At 39.3% G+C, this 19,782-nt stretch overlaps 1 protein-coding gene across 6 annotated transcripts in view; it reads left to right on the top strand.

Moving 5' to 3' along the window:
- The window catches only part of pbx1.L (pre-B-cell leukemia homeobox 1 L homeolog), a 94,192-nt gene that overhangs the window by 16,672 nt on the left and 57,738 nt on the right, over window positions 1-19,782 (top strand). For all 6 annotated transcript variants that reach the window (XM_018258633.2, XM_018258629.2, XM_018258632.2 and 3 more), the window contains exon 2: window positions 4,213-4,286. In XM_018258633.2, the coding sequence (XP_018114122.1) occupies window positions 4,213-4,286 (74 nt within the window). The remainder of the gene's footprint in view (window positions 1-4,212; window positions 4,287-19,782) is intronic.

Genomic DNA, 19,782 nt, shown 5'->3' with positions numbered 1-19,782 from the left:
TGTACATTAAGTTGCAGCATTATATATTTTGTGTTCAAAAGAATATTACAGGATTATTTGGAAAGGGCAATTCTGTGAAGATTATTGTTAATTCATGAGACTTGTAGCTCACTGTGGGGTTTCTGGGAAATGTAGTTTAACAGCAAGATAGGAACACACTGAAGATCACTAACAAACATATTCATCATCTTGTGTTGTTTTTTTCCGCTGTAGGGAGTCCCCATTGTTATTGTAGTGTTGAAGCACTGATTCTCTGCCTGTGACTAACAGAGTACTCTGACTTTTCCATCTGACACAGATCGTTAGGCAGAGAAAATAACTTTGATGCACAGATTTTGTGACATCTTGGGATCAACTGAACGTCATCGAACTCTCTCTTGACCTCATTCCTGACACACATGGAGGCAAAACAACACTGCATTGGCACAGGGTCCGATCTGCATCTGCTTTGAGGACTGCAAAATCCTCTCGAATCTACCTATCACGGCAACAATGAAAAATGCCCTGGCATACCAGCAGCCCATATTTAATGTGGGATTTAATATACAGTCACATAGTGCTTACATAGATTGTGTTAGTATGTATATTACAGTACATTAGTGTCAGCCTGCTGAATTGGTCAGATTATTGGGGGGTGTGATTTTAATATAAATGAAAGTCTCCATGATTTGTTCCTTTTGCTGTTGGATTTCATTACAATGAATTGTATTGGCAGCTTAATTCACAAACCGTTTTTAATCACGCTCTGGCATGCTGGGAATTGAGTTCAGTAGAAACCGAAGAGCCACAAGCTGAATATCTTAGAAAATGAAGTTATAGTGGAGATTCATAATGAATATGGCTTTTTTTTTTTTATTAGAGACTTAAAGCCTGTTTTTATTACAGTGTTCTTGTGCATGCTTTCATATCTCTTCTGGGCTTTCGCAGCTTGGAGAAAATAAGCAGTGCCTCTGTCTAACTAGCTCTCCACCAACTCGTATAAAGATGTACACCACAACCGCATAGGGGGAATTTTCCATCATATTTTAAAGGGTCCTCTGCCCCCCCAAAAAAATTTTTGCATGAAAAAATAGTGATTCTAAGCAACTTTCCTATGTGCATGGTTGTGAAATGTAATTGCTTTTAAAAGCAATATTTGCTACATTTTCAATACTTTTGGCTATAACCCCTGAATCAGTGTTGCAAGATTAAAAGGTCTAGATCTCATTGACCCCTCTTTCATTGATTTAAGGGCAATGTTAGACATATTTTTGTCATTTTTAAAGTGGTCTCGTCTTAACTACCTTTTAATCCAGGAGAATGGGGATTGCCATATGTAAAACCGTTTACATGCAGTGATCCAGCTTAATCAGTGTGAAATTTGTACTTACACATTTTTGGAAGCATCTGCAATCTTCTCCGTTAATCCACAGAATTTTATATATCACTATCCCTCCTGGTGAGCTGCTTGTTCAGTAGCGCCGTATCACTTCTGTGGCCCTATCCTTTTTGTTACAGTAGAAAGCAACCATTATTTTTGCCAGCAGGAATAGGTGCCTTTTACATTGCCATTTTAAAACTCTAATAAACGCTTCTTTATTTACTAAAGTTCATCCCCCTTTGTGTTAAGTGGCCAGGACCCATGCATTGCATTGCTCATTAGGCAGTCAATTCAGTTGATGTCTGCTGTGTTCGGTTACACTCATTACCTGACGGAAAATATTTGCAGAAATAAGTAACACGTTAAGTCCCATAAACCGCAGGTTATATAGATGCGCTGTATTTTAGAAATAAAATGGCTAGTAACAACAATTAAGCAATTGTTATGGAATTTTTTTTATTGTCTTTTCCATTGATCTATTGTATGGTGATAATTCATTTGAGAATGAAATTCTAATGTATTAAAAAAAACTTCTCACTATGTGGTTAGTGCCCTATTTAAGGGTTGTATTGATGATGTCAGACTCACGTCATAGCTAATAAATGAAATACTTTCTATTGGTGATCAACCTAGAACTTTTAACCTGGTTCCAAACTACAACTGCCCGTATTCCAACAGCCACTGATTGTAGGTGGGATGCTGGGAATAGGAGTTTAGTAACAGTGATAGAACCACAGGTTGGAGATCTCTGATTTATATATATATAGATAGATAGATAGATAGATAGATATAATCTCTATATAATCCCCATGCTCACAATACCAATCCAGTCCATAGATGTCTTCAAATTCTTCATGTTGATCTGGGTTGAAACCAAAATGTAGTCTACTGGTGCCTTCTGCTGTCTTATGGAATGGTCATTAACCTATTGGGAGGTGATAGATATTCCCCCTTACCCTAAAACCAAGTGGCTCCAGTGACCACCTTATTTACCTGTTCTTATGCAACTTGATTTAAGTATTTTCATTAGAGCTCCCAAAAAATAACAAATATTGCTCTGCATGAACTGTTATACAGATGCTTATTGGGCTGCTCAAGTTTATAATAGCAAAAAGAGCATGAACTGTTGGGCACAGGCAATGATAATTCTTCTGCTCTGTTGAAAATGCGCATGCTGAGTCTTCATTTGTATCAATGCATAAAAGCCTTTTGTGAGCACATCTAGATATATATTATATGATGCAGAAACATGTATTTTCCTGTTGAAAGAAAGCAGAATGTAAGGCTAGAAGGAATTTATGGTTCATATGAAATGTGATTCCAAGTCTTGATAAGCTACAAGGGCAATTGTGCGATTTTTAAACTGTTGCGAGAGATTCTGGAGATCTGCAGCTCACATTGGAGCACAGTGTTTTTCTTGGCTCTTTAGATGCTGTTTTGCTAAAACATTCCTTTGGCATTAGCAATCGACAATAGTAAAAGGGATGAAAAAAGTAAGCGAAGACAAAGCAGAATATGAGAGTGCAGCAAGGAGGATCAAAAAAAGTTAATTGTCTGTTTAGTCCACCCAGGTGTATGTTTTGGGGGATGCTGACCTGGTTATTTAATATGTGTACTGTGTACCAGTTATTTGTTGTGTTTTCCTTAAAGGGCTTGTAAAGTCTAAAATAGAATAAGGCTAGAAATGCTGTATTTTGTATACTAAATATAAACATGAACTTACAGCACCACAAGCCTAATCAAACAAATAATTTATGCTTTCAAAGTTGGCTACAGGGGGTTACCATCTTGTAACTTTGTTTAACATCTTTGCAAGACCAAGACTGTGCACATGCTCAGTGTGGTCTGGGCTGCTTGAGTTCTGCATGGCTGGGAAGTAAGGCGGGGGCTCCCCCTGCTGTTCATAAGTATGATTGTTTCCCTGCTCAGCAGTTAGGGACCATCTGACAATTCCTATCCACAGCAGTAAATGAAGGGAGAATTTCACTGCATACAGTCAGGTTTCTTATGAAAATGATACACATTTTTTAATTGAAGTTTATTGGATATAGGTTTCTTTTTCATTAAAGAAAGTAAAAATGGGATTTTTACATGCCCTTTAAGATCAAACTGCACCAAGAAATAAGCTCTGTAAAATGTGCTAAATCATTTGAAATATATGATCTATATAGAATGATAGCCAGCAGAGCACCCTTTGTAAAATTGAATCTTTAGAATAAGTCAACCCCAAAATAAAAATTTGCCTAATAAAAGAAAACAATTCTACTCCACTTTCCAAGATACATTTATTACATTTTATAATATTACAATACTTTGGAAGTTATTCGTAAAAACAATTGTTATTGAAAGCAGCATTTGCTTAACTCCTGGTTGTTACATTTTCGACAATGTTGCAGTAGTCTTAGTTCCCCAGCAAAGGCAGGTCTGTTAATCACTGTATCAACAGTCTGAACCACCAGGGCAGAGAATATAAGGGGACAGACAAACACTGCTTTCAATAGCATTACTTATACCACTAAAAACCATAGAAAACGTGTATTGAATGTAAATCGCAAAGTTGCTTAGAATTATGTTTTCTTTTATTAGGCAAAACTTATTTGTTTGGGTTGACATTCCCCAGCACGTATAAAACGTAGGGCTAATAAAACCACTGTAATTTTATACAATTTCACCTCTTAAATATTTGTTTAAAAGAAAAATGTTTATTTTTGAGCTCCATGTTCTTAAATATGTCTTCTTTAAATGGGAAGTGTCCATTGGTTTGACTCTAGGACCTTTGTCTTCACCATTATTTTAAGAGTTTTATAATCACTTGGGCTCCTCTGTAATAATGTCTTCTGTTTTTTTTGCAGAAAACACGCCTTGAATTGCCACAGAATGAAGCCTGCGCTATTCAATGTCTTATGTGAAATTAAAGAGAAGACAGGTAAGATAATAAGGTTGGTTGGGTAGTTGTGCAAAGCTGTTTCAGATGACTCTCTGCCTGTGCTGTTGGAGGTTGTTAAATATGCTCAATTAATTTGGCCAATAGGGACACGTGCCTTAACATCTTTTGAAGTCTGCTTTTCATTTTGCTTGTAAAGAAGAGGTATATTGTATTGGTGGTTGAATTAAATTCTGCACTAAAAAATAATGTTGTTTTGCTGTGTGAATGATGATCGGATACTTATAACATAAACAAGTGTTTAATAATGGTAGTATTGATGCAGTGTGATGACTATGACCCTCTTTGCTGATCATACTTGATTTGCTTTTGTGTGCATCCATTGGACAGCTACCTTTTCTATTATGATCTTTATCTCCCATACTACCAGCCACGTTAGAGCGTGTCCGCTCTTATTGCGATCTCCTTGTCACCTCTCTCCTGTACTCTTTCTCTGCTTCCTTTTCTAGACAGAGTGGTGGTTTGCCTCTCTGCTGAAAAATTACATACTTTGGAAGGTTATTTATTGAGCATCCTACAACTTCTTTGTTGGCTGAATTGCAATTCTCAGTTTAACCCTACAAAGAAGAGGACATTTTTTGAGCTTTTGGTTTTTGGCTCTATCACACTTCTGCTGGTCATGGCAAACCTTATAAATGAGTTTTCACCTATTCATTTTTCACAATCTTTGATGTTGTTTGGAATCTTTGGAATTAAATGTTCTTCTGTACTGTGCACAATTTAGCAAAACAACTTCTGCCATCATACCTGTACTTATGGAACTTGTTTCTCATGCCGGAGTTTTTTTCACAGTTGGTCATATGCTTGAAAGATTGTCAGTCAAAGCCCTTGCTGGCTTTGTAGAAAAATAGTTTTCATACAGTAGGAGGCCTTGTTGTTCGAAGATGAAGGAAGTTTTGGGAGACACTAAGGGGCAAATTCACTAAGCGCCGAAGCGCCGAACGCTAGCGTTTGGCATTTTCGTTACTGCGCAAATACACTAACGAACGCTGGCGTAGTTTCGCTAGTGTTACTTCGCACCCTTACGCCTGGCAAATTTTCGCTAGCGACGTAACTACGCAAATTCACTAACTTGCGCAGTGTACTGAACGCTACCTTTTACGCTAGACTTCCTTCGCCACCTCAGACCTGGCGAAGCGCAATAGAGTAGATAGGGAGTCCCAAAAAACGCTGGCGTGTTTTCTACATGATGGGTGATAGGCTGAAAAAGATCGAAAAAATTTTTGGGGCTCCGCTCCTTCCCCCCTACATTTCCTGACTCATGGCAACTTACCTAGACAGTGGGCACATGTGTAGGGCAAAATAAAATTTTTATTTGATGATTTGAAGGTTTTCTAGGCATTTGTAGTGCTGATACGTATTCCTCCATTGAAATTTGAATTTGGCACCGTATGCAAATTAGCCTTCGCTAGCCTAACTTCGATTTACATAGCGAATCAACGCTAGCGCAACTTCGCAACCTTACGCTACCCCTGAGCGCAACTTCGGATTTTAGTGAATTTGCGGAGCGCTGGCGAAACTACGCCTGGCGAAGTTGCGCCTGGCGCAACTTCGCATCTTAGTGAATTTGCCCCTAAGAGAACATTTGAGGCCTCGTGAACAATAGAATCCATGAAGAAGAATCCGTTTAAAATTTAAAAACTTCTGTGAAAATTAAAATTAAATTCTGAACTATATCATATACAGGTATGGGACCTGTAATCCAGAATCCTTGGGTTTTTTGGATAAGGAATCTTTCCGTATTCTGAGTCTCTCTATACCTTAAGTCTAGACATCTAATAGAAACAGAGGGAATATAAAGAAAGCTTAGTAGTATTGGGATTGCAATTGTCACTTATTTTTGCTTGTTTCACACACAATACAACATTGTTTTTGTTCTCAGTAATTTTGTTTCTCAATGTGATTAGCCTTTCTCTCTAATTCTTTCATTCTTCTCCCTTCTCCTCCGTTTTTCTCTGCTAAGCTAAGTAATAGCCATCAACCCACCCTAGTCAGGCTTGACTTAGTGCCTGATAGACAGTTAGCAAGAACTTTACCAGTTCTGCTGCATTCCAGCCATGTTCCCTGTAAGCCTTCAGCCTTTTTAACTCTTTAGGTCTGAATAAATGCTTTTTTAAAATGAATACACTCATAGAATTCCTCAATGCCAATATGGAATGTAAATTGTAATTTGCATTGCAGTTTGATTTGGAGCAAAACACTCTGGCTTTTGCTTGGCAAATCTATTACTATTTGCATTCATTGGGGGGTATTTAATAAAATGCGACCTTTTCTTACTCTAATAAAAAAAAAAAATTGACCAAACTCCCCTTAATTTACAAATGATAAAATGTTGCAACAAAACTGCTTGTTAATTCGAACCGGGCTACTTTCTAATTGATTCTCCGAAAACTCAACTCTATGGAATTGCTGCTGTGACAAATCTAATTTATGGGATTATCAAACGAAAACCAGCACAGATAACAGTGTCAAGAAGCATTTTCAGGGACATCTGACTTCTACATGACCGTGGCAGGTTTTAGCTGGAGTATTTTCGGATTGGGCTTTTTAGCAGCTTTGGGGAAAATCATTGTTTTTTTCCTCTAAAAATTCTAGTTTGTCCCTTTAAAAACGTAACCAGAAAAAATCAAGGTTTAATAAATAGGTCAATTCAAAATCGGGAGTCCATATAGTTAATCAGCCAGGCCCAAGGGACTCGCCCCAGTTCAGAAAGGCATTCAACTACAAAAAAGTTTATATCAAAAACGATATAAGTCCCAAGGCCTCTTCAAGTAAAAAATATTAATTTATTGTTATTCATATTAAAACAGTAGCTAGTACATACTACCCCACATACCCCACCTTACGCGTTTCGCACCCTCCGGCGCTTAGTCATAGGTGTATCTGATATAGAGATACACATGACTAAGCGCCGGAGGGTGCGAAACGCGTAAGGTGGGGTATGTGGGGTAGTATGTACTAGCTACTGTTTTAATATGAATAACAATAAATTAATATTTTTTACTTGAAGAGGCCTTGGGACTTATATCGTTTTTGATATAAACTTTTTTGTAGTTAATAAATAGGTCCCTACATGTCAGAAATATATTTTACTGGACCTTGTTAATACAGATATTTTATCTGGAATGCTGGGATCTGCCCACGAAAAAAAATTAAAGATTAAATAAACCCAATATGATTGTTTGGTATTCAAAAACAATCCTAATAATAAAAATATGTTAGTTGGGATCAAGTAGAAGCCGAGGAGAGAAGAAGAGGATCGCTCCGAGGTGCTCGCTGGAAGAACCCTGGGCCGGTGCAGTTTTTTCCTGATAGGAGCATCGGCTCGGAGTTTCAGGTAGGTATATACAAACACTTGGGGTGCCTAACATTTGGCACCCCAAGTGAAAGAAGACTTTTCTTCTCCTTTAAAGTCGACTTTGGGAGATGGACTTCCTCTAAGTTGGAGCTTTCTGGATAACGGGTTTCTGGATAACTGATCCCATACCTGTAATTACTGGGATGGTTATCATTGAATGCAGCATTGTCTTACTAATTAGTGCAGAAATCTAGGAAACCAAATGTGGGGCCTTCCAGGTGTAATTAAAAAAATAGGGTAAACTGAAATCATTCCACTCCATGTTTGAGCTGTTGCTTTAACTGGCCATCCACCACAGACTGGGAGAAAAAAAAAAGAATAATCTACAAAACAATGTTCAATTATAATCTGTGGTCAAGGAGTTAGGACACTTGATCTATATGCCAGTAAATAATTATTAATACTTTGAATTCTTTTTAACATTAAACTGATATATTAATGTTATGAATATACGTGTCTATCTCCGAGTCTACTTTCCATGTGGATCTTGTATTATAAATGCTTATACCCCATTACTGTTTGAGATATGAACCACAGATGTATTTGTGTGTCTGGGTGTGATTGGCTGAATGCATCCAATTTAGCATCGTTGTTTCATTGTAACATTGTGATCTGCATCATATTTCTATATTGTTTAAACTATGGGATATGAACTTAGTGAAAGGACATATTGAAATTGTGATTTATTGATAGGATAGGCCCCTGTGCAGGTTTATTATACAAGGGGAATTTATTTAGGCGTTTGTCATAAGTGGACATTTCTGTATCTGCATGGTGTTTAGTATTGTTACATTCAAAGTGCTATGTAAGTTAGAGAATACACATAGAACTTGCATATTCCGTAGTGGTACACTGTAAATAGTTTTGTTCAGTCTGCTCAGGAATGGAATAAGAGTATGGTGTAACATTCTACCAGAACCTTTATATGCATGCATCAGGAGGAGGAAAAAACATCTTCATAGCTTGTATCCTTCATTTTTATTTCTCTGGATCTACCTTTTATGCAGGGCCTACTAATGTAGCAGTGATGTTTAAGCTGCATGTTCGTGACAGCATCATTTTTATGTGGAACTGGGATTTTGGTGTATCAGACTGTGGCACTGATTGTAACAATGAACATCAGAACTGTGAGAAGTATTACAGAATGTGACTGAATACTTCTGTGGGTTTTCTGCTTCTCTGTGTGTCTGACTGATGTGTGCATTCTTTTGTCAGGCGAGTGACAACTAACCATCAGCTTTATCCTGGATTTTTTTTCATATGCATTGCTTAATTTGTTGCTTCTGCTGGTGAAATTCCTTCACTCTTGTATTCTATAACTCATGAATACCCAACCTGCAGCTGATTCTTAAATATGAATCCCAGCACCTCTGCATATCCTTGGCAGCTTTATTTCGGTGGCAGTTGAAGAGCTATGGGCTGTATGGCCCTAATATAAATATTTGCCACATTGGCAACACCACCATAGACTGCTGCTTGTCTGCTGTATTATCCTTTCCTGCAGGCCTGGACTAGGAGTCAAAATAGACCCTGGTATTCCAAGTACACAGAGGCCCAAATAGTCCTCCACCAGCCCACTAAATAGTGACTGTCTATGGGACCTTACAGCAGCCCCTCTGGAATTTGCCAGAACCCATAGATTTCCAGTCTGGACCTACTTTCCTTTCATTAATTCCCCTGTAGGGTCGCATCCCAACTCCTACACCCTCCATATTTCTCCATTTGAGACGCTCAGATTTTGAGAGATTTCACATTGTTGCTTTCCTGACTTAACAGACGCTCATCTCTGCGAGTTCATCCAAAGTTCACTTGTGGTGGTTTAGGCTTCCCCTGACTTCTTCACCTTCTGTCATCATAACTCAAGGGCAGACAGGACTTCATCCAAGGGAGGGACCCAGGCAGAGAAATTCCACACTTCCCTTGTTTAAAGGAGCTTTCCATTCCAAGTTTTGTGCCTGTGAATGGCTTTCATTGTTAATTACCATACACTTAACAAATCCACACTCTTTCCTTCTCCCTCTGTTTAGGAGATGTACTGATGATGATTGATATCTAACATAGGACTTTAATACATCAGGACAGGCTCATACTGTGTAGAGGTTGTGTTGAATGTAAAATGACCTCTTGACTGCAGATTATCAGTGACATGCCTGGATATTGCTGTCTTTTTGCGGAGTGCTGGCCTGATTGATTATTTGTTGTTTTAATATGCCAGTAACTGGGCTAAAAACCCAGAGAGAAAGCATACATAGTAACATAGTAAGTAAGGTTGAAAAAAGACACACGTCCATCAAGTTCAACCTTTTAGTTTTTTTTTATGTGTTTAATCTGCCTGCTAGTTGATCCAGAGGAAGGCAATAAAACCCCATCTGAAGCCTCTCCAATTTGCTTCAGAGTCCTGAGTGTTCATGTAAACATTTGCCGTAATTCTGCAATATTACCCATGCATCATCTTAATGGATAACCTGAAAAAATGACTTGTTTTTTGCCCCAGCAAAGGTCAGGCAGCCACTGCAAGCACCAATCACGTAGCCTACAATCCTGCACCCTATTCCAATCTGAGGAGCCTACAATTCTATATCTGCAGAATGGATCCTGCATTCCACGAGTCTGTATTTCAGAATTTTGCATTCCATTCTTAGCCACAAAACTCTATTTTATATGTCTTGGTATATCTAAAATGCCTTTTGTGTAGCATTTGACATTTATTTCAACCGTGTCCTGGATGTTACGTGCTGTCAGCGGGTTTAACTAAAGGCCAAGTTTTTTCCTTATTTTCCTTAATATGAAATTGCCATTTCCGCCATTTTTTGGGAAGTCAAAAGAATTTAGATTTGCATTTTTTTAATAAAGGCAGAATGTTTTTATGATTAAGTAAACTGTTCTTTGAGTTACCCTGTTGGGTTTTTAGCAACAAACGTATGGCCAGCTCTGATGTGGGGAAACCATTATAATTTAATGGGCCGATTGTTCCCAGTTTGCCAAAAATTTTAACAGTTTATTGATTTGAACAATTGGCTGGGTGTGTAGTTTTTTTAGGTTATTCTATATATTAGGTATATACCTAATTTGTTATATATCTGCTTGGTACATTGTATATAGAGATACAGACAATGGCTCTTCTAGAGTCTAATTCTGTGATAAAGAAGGGAACTTGATGATTACAGTGCTTAGATAATGGTATTTTTGAAATATGCAGCTCCCAATACTGTATTGTTATGCTAATAGAATCTCTGCAACACTCATTGTGATGGCTGAGTGTTTTATTAACACCATAATATTGTTATTAATACATGCAGAGAGCGGCCATGGAGAGGCTTGGATCCCTCAGGCATTAGATCAGTATTCCTGCTGTGCCAGACTCTAAAAAGAGAGGAAAACAAAAAAAATATGCTATCTCCCACTTCTCAGCATTAACTTAACTCCAACTTATTAAAGATGCGGTCCCAGAGAGTACCCAAAGTAAAAAGCACTTGGCCATGAGACTTTTTTCCCTTTTAAGATATCAGGTTTGGCTGAGAAGAGCTACAGGCCTCTTTCTGTCTAATGGCTTTTTATTTTTGGCTGGATGTGAGACAATTATTGTAGTACTTTCCAAAGACTCTGAACATTGCATCTGATGGGCTATAGATGTTTTGCAATGTGAATTCTAAGATGTTTGTGTTTCAGCAGGTAAAATGCAATTTTGATGTTGGAATGAAAATAAATAGTCCTTCGGGACACTATGGGGCCGATTCACTATGGGTCGAATATCGAGGGTTAATTAACCCTCGATATTCGACTAGGAATTAAAATCCTTTGACTTCGAATACCGAAGTCGAAGGATTTAGCGCAGATAGTTTGATCGAACGATCGAAGGATAATTCCTTCGATCGAACGATAAAATCCTTCGAATCAAATGATTCGAAGGATTTTAATCCAACGATCGAAGGAATATCCTTCGATCAAAAAAAGTTAGCCAAGCCTAATGGGACCTTCCCCATAGGCTAACATTCACTTCGGTAGCTTTTAGATGGCGAACTAGGGGGTCAAAGTTTTTTTTAAAGAGACAGTACCTCGACTATCGAATGGTCGAATAGCGAACGATTTATACTTCGAATAGTTCGATTCGAGGTCGAAGTAGCCCAAAAAAAACTTTGAAATTCGAAGGTTTTTACCTTCGAATCCTTCACTCGAAGTTAGTGAATCGGCCCCTACGTGTAGCACAGTACAGGAATCTTTAAATATATACCCTATTTATAAGTAGTATTTTTATAAGTTGCTAAAACTGTTATAGGCAACAAAAGCACCTTTGCCATCTTCTTTGGCTGCTAGCCTAATGTGATATTAGAGCACACAAGAAAACTTATTCAGCTGAGGAAAGCAATGCAGAAGAGCCAACTCCTATATATAAATGCAAGTACGCAGAGGAGGATTGTTCTGTGCATATAGTAAGCCACTCCCATACTTTACTTTCTCCAAATGTTATCACTAAAGTACATTTTTCAATTTATATGTCCTACACGGGGATATATGAAGGCTCGTGTACAGTTTCAATATGGGGAACAGTTGTGAACCAAAATGCTGCAATTGGTTTATGAGAGCTAAGGGTTTCCACACATTTTCCAACTGAACTCTACAAATAAATCCTTTTTCCCTACCCCACAAACGGCTGATTTGTTAGATCAGCCACAGACATGAATACTCCAAAGTTGATCAACCAAAATAAAATGAATGGTGCATATGTGGGACAAGAAAACTCCAGCTTATGGGTTAAATTTCAGTGCCTTTATGGGTGACATACTGACCAGTGAGCGTGACCATATTGTTGGATCAAGGCAGTTTGACCATCTGATACATGATCAAGTTGTACTGAGATCTGGCCATCATGCAGGTTAATCAGGCAGTGCTGTAAAAACATTTGCACAGTGGTTGTCAGAATTTAATGTGTTAAAACATTACAAAGTTTTCATATAAAATAATAGAAAAGTTCATGTTCTGTTAAAATTTCTCCGAAGACTGGGGAGATGTTAGTAAGATTTAGAAAAATTTCAAATGCTTTTTTCACACTGTTAAAGTAGATAAATTACATCAACCATTTTAAGTAGGATACAGCTTATTTGAGCCCTGTCCCCTTCCTTAGTAATTTGTATTGTGAGTTCTATGAAGAGGATCACTAAATTGATAATGCCTTCTGTTGCACATGTACGTCCCTGCTGGAAAGAGTGTAGCATGCATCTTCATATCTTATAGTTAAACGTTCCAGGAATTCATGAGGGAAAAGAGCCTGTCCTGGAATTATAAAACATCTGCTTTCAAGTTACTCAAAGCCATTTTGTTAGAGGCAGATGTGCCTGTGTGTGTGTTTGTTTGCGTAAATCTCTCTCTACACATGTAATCGAGATATTGATACATTGGGTGCCATGGAAAGTAGGCAGTTATTGCTCCGCATTATATCCACTATGAAATGGCAAGTACCCAAGGAGAAGCGTAAGGCAGGGTGCGACAGAAGCTGCCCTACCTGTAAATTCAATCCAACAAGAGCTCTGTAAACCATTTCAAATTATTTGACATTTGAGAAACGGATTTCCTATGTTATCTGCCTGTAGATTGATATCCATTGTTATGCTCCAGTAAATTGAAGGGCTGAGTTTTCATTGGGTCACATGACACAACATCATTGCCAAATGCCAGTTATAACTGATGATGTCACTAACTTTTGTTTTTCTCTTTTACCCGTTTTAATCATATTTGTGTATAGTAAATATAGGTGCAGTATGGATTCTTTCATGCAGTAGTGGTGGGAGAGCAATTTTAATTGCTGACTTTCTCAATTTTTGAGTTGTTGTAATAAAGTGGTTTTTTTTTTTAAAAAAAAATACTCTTATTAGGGATGCACCGAATTCCGTTCGGGATTCATCCAGGATTCGGCCTTTTTCAGCAGGATTCGGATTCGGCCGAATCCTTCTGACCGGCCGAACCAATACTGATTTGGGGCGGAGAGGGAAATCGCACGACTTTGTGTGTGTGTGTGTGTGTGTGTGTGCGTGCGTGCGTGCGTGCGTGCGTGTGTGTGTGTGCGTGTGTGCGTGTGTGCGTGTGTGCGTGTGTGCGTGTGTGCGTGTGTGTGTGCGTGCTTGCGTGCGTTCGTGTATTACTAAATGATGTTGTTTTGAAATGGAGCATCTTACTTTTCATTCTTCTGGCTATCCGCAAAACATGAAGCCACTATCAAAGTTTGTTTTATGGGTTGTACAGAAAAGGCATTTGTCCCCCAGCATCAAAGGGGACCACAAGGCCTGGGTGGGGGATAAATGTCATTATATATTTAACAGTATCTGCATTAGGGATGTGCATCCTTTAGTCCTGACTCCTTCTAGTAATGTTAATCTGCATCTCCCAGCGTACCCACAGCTAGGTCCTTTCACTTATTATTATTATTATTTTGTATATGCCAATATATATTTATAATGGCGTTCAGATTTCTAGTGATTTTTAGCTCAAGCTGTTAACCTGAGCTGTTTCTGCAGAGATATATATATGGTATATATGGTATAGGTATATATGTCCATCAGCTTGTACAATGCTGTCCACTATATTTCCCAAATTAAGGCTTCATTCTGGTCCTTTTGCTGCCAGTGTGTTCTGATGCTGGCACATGCCTGTATTGACGGATATGTGCCTGCTCTATGCAGACATAAAGTACACAGTGACTCTCCAGGCAGTGGCTCTGCGCCAGATCCGGCTTCAATTCAAATCTGAATCTTTTCCAGTTACTTATATTTTGAAGGATTGTTTTGTAATACTGCTCTGTATTGAACTGTTTTTACAGTTTAGCCCACTGTCCTGGGTTTCTGAAATGTCCCGACTTTCTCTTTGATCTCCTGCACTGACGCCAGAAAAAGATACAAAGTTCTCTGAAACTTAATTAAAATAACAGGCTTTTTGGCAGAAAGTCAGCAGCTGCACTTAGATACTTTTGTAACAATTTAAGATACGCAAAGAAACAACTGTAACTACTTAAGATAAACCGGTCTCTTGGGAGAACTGAGACTAGCAGCTTAAAGGGTAATTCACTTTCATTAGCAAAACTGTTACAACGCATAAAACTGCAATAAAACTCCCAGAAATGTGTACATAACTTGCCAATTTTTTTTTTAAAATGGACATGGTAATTAGAGGGTGTGGCTAGAAAATGGGTATGGCCAATAAAATTGTCCCGCTTTTCATTTTTCAATTGTTGGGAGGGTATGTTGATCGCTTTCCTCCGCCTGTGCTTTGTACATTGCACATATTTTTCTGCTTGTGTATTGTTGGTATAAATAAGGCACTATACAAAGTTAGCCCTATGTTATCTTCACAGTTTTAATAATTCGATAGAATGTGTGTTACAATAATGCTTTCTCTGCCATGGGCCTGTCAACCAAAAATAAAAAGCTGTATATTAAAAGTCCTTTTCAAATTACACGTGAAACCCAAATTCTCTCATTTTTGTGCCGAAATCTGCCGCATCTGCCTGAACAGAAACAATGCTTCCTGGTGCAGGCAGACCAGTAGCGGAAGTGCAACAATGCAGTGGTGAATCCGCATTCAAAGCGTTGTCTGGCCGTAGCCAAAACAGTCCAACACCATATTTAATGGGGTGGTAGTGCTCAGCAGCTTTGTGCTCACCACAGGCAGAGATCAGCCATCGTCCGGCCCTGGTTTTTAAGCAATTGGACCCATAGTGATGATTTTAGGGATGCACCGAATCCAGGATTCGGTTCGGGATTCGGCCAGGATTCTGCCTTTTTCAGCAGGATTCGGATTCAGCCGAACCTTTCTGCCTGGTCGAACAGAATCCTAATAGTGTTCAACTGCTGGTAATCTTCATACATTTCCAAGTTTGCCTTACGGATTTTTTGCAAATCACCCCTCATCTTATAGGTAATGATACATAATATTTGGTGACTGATTTCAGTTTGGGAAACAGGGCTTGTGAGTGTATCATAGATTTTTTTCTGTGCTAAAAGTGATTGGTGGACAATTCGCCCACCCCAGAATCAATTATTATGTAGCAGCCAATTCCAGCAATGCAGTAATAGGCGTATAATGCAATTCCAAAATTTGCTATTATGTGTCCCTTTTAAACATGGTAGAATCACAGCTGTACTTTATCAAGCAACAAAGTATGAAAAAATGGTTTCGCTAACTGTATCTGAAATTCATTTGCAACTTCTGCTGTCTTCACCAAAATCTCTAAAAAGCAATTTTACAGTTGTTTTTTGGTGTTATAATAGGATATGTTTCCTATTTTTGTAAAGCCTCTGATGGACAGGTTCTGTGTTTGGTTTCCCACCACCACCAAGTATATATAGTGAATAAAGTACCCCCTCTTGTAAAATATAAGGATATTATAAGTTACCGAGGAGTTTCATGACCATATAAAAACACAAGGCCGAGTGTTTTTATACAGGTCATGGAACTCCGAGGTAACTTATAATATCCTCATATTTTACAATTGGGGGTACTTTATCCTATATACTAACCGAAGGCCTATCTATGTCCCGAGTGGAGGGGAGGCAGATGCGCACGCAACTTCGGTTAGGATCTATGAGATGCGCGCGCAACTTCAGCCGAAAGACATAGATGCGGCCTTCGATTAGCAGATGTGCTGGAAGGTTAGGATCAGAACAGGTTAGGATCGGGGAGGCAGATGCGCTGGAAGGTTAGGATCTAGGGAGGCAGATGCGCTCACCGTCTCCTTCTGCCTCCCGCCGCCTCTTCTTTCCTGCTCACTCAGGCGGCGACCGCTGGAAGGTTAGGATCTAGGGAGGCAGATGCGCTCACCGTCACACTAGGGGAACCGGTTGCGTACCTGCACGAAAGTCTGTATAAGCGTCGGCCATCTTGCTACTCCTCTGCGACTTTGTCATCCGCCCACTGCCAAATCCGCCCACTAAAGTCTGTATAAGCGTCGGCCATCTTGCTACTCCTCTGCGAGTTTGTCATCCGCCCACTAAAGTCTGTATAAGCATCGGCCATCTTGCTACTCCTTTGCAAGTTTGTCTAATGGCGGCGCTAGCGTCACTCTAGGAGGGGAACCGGTTGCGTACCTGCACGAAAGTCTGTATAAGCGTCGGCCATCTTGCTACTCCTCTGCGACTTTGTCATCCGCCCACTGCCAAATCCGCCCACTAAAGTCTGTATAAGCGTCGGCCATCTTGCTACTCCTCTGCGAGTTTGTCATCCGCCCACTAAAGTCTGTATAAGCGTCGGCCATCTTGCTACTCCTTTGCAAGTTTGTCTAATGGCGGCGCTAGCGTCACTCTAGGAGGGGAACCGGTTGCGTACCTGCGTGGGTGGCCATTTTTAGCAAAACGGGCTATATTATCTCCAAAAAATATTGATGTTGACATGATAAACAACCAAGTGATTGCATTACTTCCTGGACAAAGCTGTGTCTTTCTGAGTACTGACTGTATTGATTCTGAAGACGAAAGTGAGAAACTTAACTTCCCATTAGAATATTTAAACACTATCAACAATGCTGGATTACCACAACACAATCTTATACTCAAAGTAGGAACAATAGTCATGCTGTTAAGAAACCTTAAGGGTAGGGGCACACGGCGCGATTTCGCCGCGATTCTGCGCTAAGCGAGTTGTCGCTGCGTTTTTTAAGCCGAAATAGCTTTGCTAACTTTGGCGCTGGCGTCAATGCAAATCGCGGCAAAATCGCTGCGCTAATTCACACGCGGCGATTCGTTTTCTATTGTCGTCCGAAGTTGCCTCGCTGAGCGTTTCCGGGCGACAGTAGAAAAAGAATCGCCGCGTGTGAATTAGCGCAGCGATTTCGCCGCGATTTGCATTGACGCCAGCGCCAAAGTTAGCAAAGCTATTTCGGCTTAAAAAACGCAGCGACAACTCGCCCAGCGCAGAATCGCGGCGAAATCGCGCCGTGTGCCCCTACCCTAACACTAAGCAAGGTTTATGTAACGGTACACGGTTGGTTGTGAAGAGCATGAGACAAAATGTTATCAAGGCAGAAGTGCTTACAGGATCCCATAGCGGTGATACTGTTTTGATTCCCAGAATTGACCTTACCAGTTCTGACCAGGAATTACCTTTTAAACTTAAACGACGACAATTCCCCATTAAGGCTGCATTTGCCATGACAATCAACAAATCACAAGGACAAACATTGGATAAAGTCGGCATTTACCTATCTGAGCCTGTGTTTGGTCATGGTCAACTTTATGTTGCATTTTCAAGAGTGCAGCGTTCATCTGATGTTAAAGTCAAGATTTTAAGTACAGCTCACCAGGGAGAACTCATTCAAGGACAGGAGAACATTTTCACAAAAAATGTTGTTTATAAAGAAATTTTTCAGTAACACTTTACTACCAATAAACTCAAAATTTAAGAATTCTAATAGCAGATAGGTAATAACAAGCAATAGGCACAGATTCACTCTACATCCCCACAAATTAGCGTCGCCAGTTGCTGCCTGGGGATGCCGAGTGAATCAGCACCCATCGCATTTTGCTGCCTCACTGTTGTTACCATTCTTTCATTAACGATTCTTTAGAGAATCGGGGGTTTACTGGTTTATTAGAATACACAAATTTTAGTGAGTCATGTGACAGAAATTACATCACTACTCACCGTTTATAACTGATGACATCACTACTCACGTTTATAAGGATATAATTTACAGGATATTCATGGCTTTTGTGTATTATAAATGTATAACTTATACAACACCATGTTTGTATGTAGCGCTGTGCATTTGTTTCTATTAATCAGTTGGCTTTCAGAGTGCAGGGTATGCTAATATCTGTGCCCCTAGACATGCACTCCCTACTCTTGGGTCCCCAGGGAGGTGCAGAGTTTGCTGCCTTGTATTGTTATACCCATCGTCCCTTGACATTTCTGCATGCTTTCCCTCCACTCTTTTCTGGCGCATGGTGGGAAGTTTGCAATCCCTGCATCTGAATTTTCATTACCCACTTAACAAATTCGAGGTCTGTCTAACCAAGGACGCCTCATACATTATGCTAATGATCTAGAGACATGTTAATGATATTTTAGGAGCCTAATTAGTGGAATATATAACTATATGCAATTTGGTAATGGGCTGTGAAGCAGCTGAGAGGGTGGCAGGAGTCTATGAAAAATGCGAAGTGTATGTGTGCGCGTGTGTACATGTGTATGTGTGCGTGCACAAACTTCGGGCCGTTCTGACTCGGTGTGCATTCATGCTTATGTTTAGGTTTTATAGACTCTTCCCTGTATAGTGAACTTTACAGCTCTAACAGACTAAATAAGTCTACTTTGTGAGTGACATTTTTTGTTTTAATCTCAACATTATTGGGATTTATATACTCTTCAGAGCTGTTAAAATGTATTGGAAGGTATAGCTGTTTAGATATGCTCTGCCGTGTACTATGCATTTTGAGATTCATTTGTATATAGGGATCTAGCTGGTAAAGCTGTTATATTTTTAAAGGACAATTACATGTTTTTTGAAGGCAAGAATAGCCTGATAATTGCAGGAACAAGGGCTTTTAGGCGACTGTGAAATAGGACAATGGAGGGCAGTTTTGGGCATTTTGACCCTACTTGGGTAGTGGATAAAACACCTGACATCGACCCATGTGCCACTGTGCTGAAGTGAAAAGTGGGAGATACAAAGCATTGCATTACACATGCAGTGGAAGAATGGTTAAAATCTCCATTCATGTTGTGATAACTAGAGTAGAACCAGATCCTGTTTCTTTCATATAGATAAATGGATTGCACTATAACTCGCTTAAGAAGGCCTGATATGGAAAGGGAAGCCACACACTTCTGTAGGTTCTCCTTTAGCTCATGGAAGGAAAATGTAGAAATAATAAAAACTAAAGGCATGCGCTACCAGAACCAATTTACAGAGGTGGGTGTAGACTTGGACAGAGAGAAAGAAAAAGCACAGTTTACTATGTATGTCTCCATATGAAGTTGTACTTTGTATATGTCTTTTTCAACTCCATCTACCATGTTACCAAATAAAGGCCTGGTTACTTTTTCTCTGCTGAATTTTTTTTAGAATTGCCACTTTTGTCTACAACTATTTGAGCATCACTACTATAGTGTCATATTAATTAGCAAGCCTCAAAT

This window comes from Xenopus laevis, chromosome 4L (assembly GCF_017654675.1).
Source record: "Xenopus laevis strain J_2021 chromosome 4L, Xenopus_laevis_v10.1, whole genome shotgun sequence".
Lineage (NCBI taxonomy): Eukaryota > Metazoa > Chordata > Amphibia > Anura > Pipidae > Xenopus > Xenopus laevis.
Note: the sequence above shows the minus strand (reverse complement) of the source record. Positions and strands in the feature narration are given on the sequence as shown.